Source organism: Varroa destructor, unplaced genomic scaffold (genome assembly GCF_002443255.2).
Source record: "Varroa destructor unplaced genomic scaffold, Vdes_3.0 BEIS01000002.1, whole genome shotgun sequence".
Taxonomy (NCBI): domain Eukaryota; kingdom Metazoa; phylum Arthropoda; class Arachnida; order Mesostigmata; family Varroidae; genus Varroa; species Varroa destructor.
Genome location: NW_019211455.1, coordinates 2,308,451 through 2,314,450, shown reverse-complemented (window position 1 = coordinate 2,314,450; position 6,000 = coordinate 2,308,451). Strand labels below are relative to the sequence as shown.

The 6,000-nt window shown below is 42.2% G+C and overlaps 1 protein-coding gene across 3 annotated transcripts in view; it reads left to right on the top strand.

Annotated features, from left to right (window-relative positions):
* Hil (peptidase hillarin) overlaps window positions 1-6,000 on the top strand; it is a 73,797-nt gene that overhangs the window by 36,393 nt on the left and 31,404 nt on the right. Inside the window, exon 1 of one of the 3 annotated variants that reach the window (XM_022791262.2) lies at window positions 1,957-2,510. The exons of the other annotated variants lie outside the window; for them this stretch is intronic. Coding sequence (XP_022646997.1) covers window positions 2,295-2,510 — 216 coding nt within the window. The 5' untranslated portion in view covers window positions 1,957-2,294. Of the gene's footprint in view, window positions 1-1,956; window positions 2,511-6,000 lie in introns of those variants that run through there. 3 annotated transcript variants of the gene reach the window in all.

Below are 6,000 nucleotides of genomic sequence, written 5' to 3'. Positions count from 1 at the left end.
TATATATATAAGGATATCGAGGACGTAGACAAAAGAAGCAAAAAAAATCAGATGTCGGTGCGCAGGCATGTCAATGTCGTTTTTTTTTTAAATGTACTTATCAATTGCAGTCCATAAATCCTCTTAGATGAACCGTTCGCTTGGTAGATTATTCGTTATCAGTTAGTGAAATTTCTATATCTATACAGGTTTTTATAGATATATACATATATATCTATCTATCTATACAGACTGACATCATTGAATGTGGTATAAGCAATAGAAGATTTTCTATGACGATTTCATTGGCTTTGTTTCGAAAAAAAATGATAAGGATGGATAAAACGAGTGCATCGTCTAGCTAACATGTGAAGCTAGTGAAATGGAGTCATGAAGGTAATTTACGCACTCAACGATAATTAGCCGCATGCTTGAAGCTTTTAGAATTTCACTCTTGTAACTTCGGTTATAAAGCAATCAATCGTTCGATCCTCGTCCCAGGTCGATAGAAGCTTTCGATAAACGTGTGGCTCTCGTTAGAAGATAGACTTGAAATTGTATCGTTATTCAGTTGATACCAGCGTAAGGCGTTGAATCAAACGTTCGCGCCCAACGGCGAAGTCTCACGTACAAACGCATTGTATCCAAACCATTTCAAGGGTCCACTGCATTGTCAGAAGACAACAACGACTGAAGGAACTATAAGAGAAAGATAGGAATTGAAATTTTTAAAGTTGACAACACTAATATTGTAGAAAGGATTATTTTAAGTTGGAAACAAGATGAGGAACAATAGTTAAAGTGGCTAGAAATGAGCGGCGGGAGCAGATAACCTTGGCATTTCGTAATATCGGGTTTAGCTAAGTGTGTCATTACATCGCGCAGCGGGTCATTTTTTTCTGCAAATTGTAGCGCTTTTTCTTTAAAACGACCTTTAGAACGAATATCCCAAATGGTAAATATAAAAGGGATTATTTCATAATCAACATTAACTTCTTAGAGGCTTGAAACCAAGGAGGTTGGTTTCGACATAACCGTCGATGTCAGCAAGAGAAGACAGGCTCGGCGCCTAAACTCAACAATACTACTAACACAATCTGTATCTTATAGACCACAATATCCTGTATCATCAGTGAACGACTTGTTTGCTAAATTCTACACGTCAAAGATTACGATTCTGAATAAAACGACACCTTAATGAGATCCTAAAAACTAGTTCTATTCCGCTTTTCTTACTCTATGCCTTCAGCTGCGTAAATTTCCGTCCCGTTCTACGTGACCCACCGGCTTGCCCTATCCACTCACGCTGTAGACGCTACCTGTCTGTCCTGTTTTTCAATCGTTTACACGAACTCATGTAAGATCCTTTCTCGTGGCACTCTTTTCAATGGTGGCGTCGCTAGCACCGAACATGCGCACCGGCGTCGGATCGGTGATCCGCCCACTCGAGATTCCGGTCGTCTAGACTAACTCTTTCCGATCATCTGGCTTTGCTGCTCAGCTCTGATGTAAAAGCAGTGGCTGCTGCGGCAGCTGCTGAGAATATTGCGTACATGCATGTATATCCGCTCAGTCGATACGAGCTGATCTTCGGAATACGCACTCTTCAGTCGGCATTTACGTCTAAAGCAGCAGCAAAAGTCTGAAGCCGCAAACATCAAATGGCCGCCGAAGGGACCTTGAGTAGAAGCCTCTGCCCACACTTCGTTGGCTGTCACTTATCGCAAACGACTGCTGATCGAAAAACGGCATCGTTCTTCAGCAGCAGCAGCAGCAACAGCTGCAACGGAGTTGCGTCGACGTCGGGCGCCTTTTGCTTGTGCGATTCCGTCGTCCTCTTCCCTATTTCGTTCATCTTTCGACTGCATATTTGGCTCGTCGTCTTAAGAGCTTCATGCCGTTTTAACGTCCTTCTCGACGCTCGCTCGGACGCATCCCCACAGACCCTCGCTTGGCTTTGCGCACAATCGCAAGCCTAAGCTTGTCGTATTCGTTGCGTACGAAGCGGCGCATGTAGCAGGGTCACAAAGTTGTGACCATAGACTCAGGTTGCAGGGATTTCTTTTGTGAGAACCTTACAAAAAAAAAGAGATGAGTTAAAAAGAAGCATAAAGACAACTCGAAACTGAAAGAGCTTTTAAAGATCTGAGGATTTCTTTAAGCACAGGCCGACTACGTTTGACTTATTGTGTAATTGGCCTAATATTCTTTTCAATACAGAAGCAAGTTACGTCTTCAGACGGACTAGTGGACAATAGCATTGTGAGTTTGTGCACTGACGGAGACCTGGTGACAGGCCCACGTAACAGGTTGCTATGCTGAAGCGATTCTTCAAAGACAGCGTGCGACGCAGTCAGCGCAAGTCCAATGGAAATACGGACGGGCACACCAGCTCCCCAGAGCCTCCGATTATACAGCCCGTACCTCACTATTCCGTGTACACGACAATGGACTCCCATGGCCAGCCTCCCAAGGTCAAGATCGAGCGGGAAATAGTCAGCTTTGCAACCAAGATGGGTCCTCTAGTCCTTGTAAGTAGAAATGAAAAATAAGTTTCCAATTGCAATTATGTGTCATGCGCATGCGGCGAATGTTATTATATCTTATTCCTATACGGCCTAGGCAAATGCCTTAATTGTAGCAAATTGGCGCAAAAGTAAACAATTCCTTTCTCACCAGCTATCATTTCTACTATGTCTCCCGTATATATAACCCTTCAGATATCATAGATATATACTCATGAATAGTTAATGTCAAGTGTCCATGATATGTGAACAAAATCATCGTTGCAGTAGAAGGATTAATGATCGTCCCTTAATTACCATAAGACGCAGAACGATATGCAAAAGGCTATCATCGATCGGGCCTATTGTACGAACGAAACCCCGCAATCCCGTACGAGCATAGGGGTAAAAGGCGGCCAATACATAACTATGTGACAATGTCATAATAAAGCAATTTCCATGTGTTTGCGCGCGTATGTGGTTTACAATCGTAGCGTTAAAACGCTGCTTTGAAATTTGTGGGACAGTCAGTTGAAATATGCAGGTCTCTTGAAATCGTCACTGTCATACAGGTCCTAAGCAGATTTGTACCTAGCATATAGATAGAAATAGAAAAGTTCTCCGAAGTGTTGAATGCTAACGCACACTGTTACATCGGCGCAGACTACGCAGACTATACCCGTATGTCTTGCATGAAAATGGTAGAAAAATTGACACTTATATCACATGTCCATGATCTGGTCTGAATTAAATTTATAGTTTGCTTCCGTTAGGGCAACTGATTTAAATAAACTAGATATACAAATCGGCGCAGACGGCCTAGTTTTGGTTGACTATCGACTATGTTGCTCGAGACCGGTAAGGAAACCAAGATGTCCCCATAAGTCTGCTTGTCCAGGCTGGCTAGCCCTCCATCAACATGGCGGCACGTCAAACGCCATCAACTGTAAACAGTCTCGGCTGCCGTCCGACGTTCATCGCTAGAATATCGATGATGCGGACCAATGAGACAAAGAACGAAGTGCCGTCTAAAGGGAACACAGAAAACGACCAAATATAGAATACAAAGAGTGACGCTTTACCCGTGATGACCGAAATTACCAATTGATGAGAGCCACTTCAATGCCAGTCAGTTCCGAGTCCGAAAAAGTGTGGCTTCTCAGAATAACAAGCAAATGGAACGAGAAAGCGCTGATCCGACAAACGGCTTTCCGTTTTCACGAACCGAAACAAGACAACTCCCTTCCATAGTGCTGTCTTGGTTGGTTTATATTTTATCTTTGTTTCTTCTATTGTAAATGTGTTGCTAGATAACAATAAAAACAATACATTGTTAGGTAAGGATAAAGAAAACAAATACAGGGAAATTAATGTTTAACTTATTGACAGGAGACACGCTATGATCAAACGTGTTAATAAGAATACAGCTTATCTTTTGTAGTTGTTTGCAGCGTTCCGAACTACTTATGAATCAAGCGTATTTTATTATTCAAAACGTCGACGTTCTGCCACAAACGGACACGGCTTTTTTAACAGGAATCTAATTATTTTACTGCGATTGTAGTCAAATAGATAGACCTATAAAGATGGATAGATTAGGTGTGATCTCCATTGAATGCTCAATGAGTATCAATCTACAGCGCCATTTTGCTTAGCCAACGCAATTATCAATATCGCTATATAGTCTAGTAATATATGTTGAATCGACACGGATCGCGGGCCCTTTGCTCTAGAAAATTTCACTTGACAGTAAGTGTGCTTTTTGTGAAAAGGGGCAGCGGAAACTTATCCAACTTATAGTAATATGTGACATAGATTCACCGTTTTTACACGGGATAGAGGAGGCAAAAAAAGACTCTTCGTGTTAAAATATCGTAGACGGATGTACTTCATAGAAATTTTAAATCTCATCATATATATACGTGGGTACATTTACTTGTCTTGAGCACTATCTTTGACAGATCACTCAATTTGGCAAAGAAAACATTTCTATAGAGAGCCTTTCATTTGTTAACCATCCGAGCTGTCGTGGATGGACAACGAATTCGTCAATACGGCTGCTGGTAAAACCTTCAGCCTATATACTGTATAGCATATATCCTATGGCGATTCGACTACGGGTATCATCGTTTCTGTAATAGATTGCCTACAATCCGCGGGATGTCGTGCGTCTTCTTCAATCCTTTTTGACGATTGGCCCATAATGTGATCTTTCGTTTTCGCAAGCTCACCGGTAAACAGCATTTAGACATCATAACGAAAAATAAAAACAACTTGCAGCGGATCGCTTCGCTGAATTCGGTTCTCTCGTTCCCTATCTCTATCTAGGACGTGCATTAATCTATTCTGATGTAACCACCGCCTTCAACATGGCACAGCGGTAAAAAAACAATAATACCTATCTCTTCTTACCTATACCCCCCCCCCCCCCCCCCCCTGAAAAAAAGCCATAAGAATCAGATCAGCTTACACAGCTAGCTTTGGATTTTCTGAAACTCAGCTGGCGGAGCAGACGAGATCGTCTGAACGAAGACCTTGGAAGCTCTGGTGGAGCTCGCCTGCTAAAGCGAAGGCAAATGCAAAAAAAAAAAATAAAATGGGAGTTAGTCGCTTTTATAGTTGCTTGACGACCAGTACTACACTAGAGATCAGAGGACAACTTGCTGGGTTTTAAGCGCCTGCCGATTGCTCTGTCGTGAAACACATCATCATAGGGCGTCATTAGCTGGCCTTTATGGGCTTTCATGTAACCGGACGCTAAATAGAGCATCTGTAAGATGTGTAATATACTAACCTTTATCACACATACACGTTCCTTTTTTCCATTCGTAGTTAGCACTGACATTCGGCCCAGCGTAACGTTTGGCTATGTGTAAAGTCTTCTTCCTCTGTTGTAAGTAGTTTTTAAGGAGAGAACATTGAGAAAAGCCATTTAGTCACCAACTAAACATTTCACAGTTGGCCATTCTTGCCAAATCGTAAAGTCCAGGTAATTGTATTGGCACGAGCCATTAAATGAAACCACTAAATAGTATGTAACAAAAAAAGCTATTGTAAGTTTTCAATAGTGACGGTCCGTTTTGTAACACAATGCTAAACACTGCGCTCTGTTCTAAATATGGCTTCGTATTGTTTTCGATTATGCCGCTAGAAACGGGTTTGGGCGTTTGAAAGGCTGAACTTGGTCTTATTCCGGGATAACATTATCGAACGGCTGCTATTATTATTATAAGTTAACGAACGAACGGACGGACGGACGAACGAACGTACGTAGATGCCGAAAACTACGTGAACTCGAACGGTGTACCGGCGTTCTACAAAAAAAAGAAACGCGGCCTACGTATTGACGTACTGAGGATGTGTCGTTGCTTTATGTTGCCGCCAGAATCTCTTTGCATTGCCGATACGTATTTAGTGAATTGGTATTCTTCGACTGACGTTATCGAGCTATTGACGTGCGCCCATAATTCTTCCAACTGAGCATGGGATCTTCCTGCACCATTGAGGATGCCGCTGA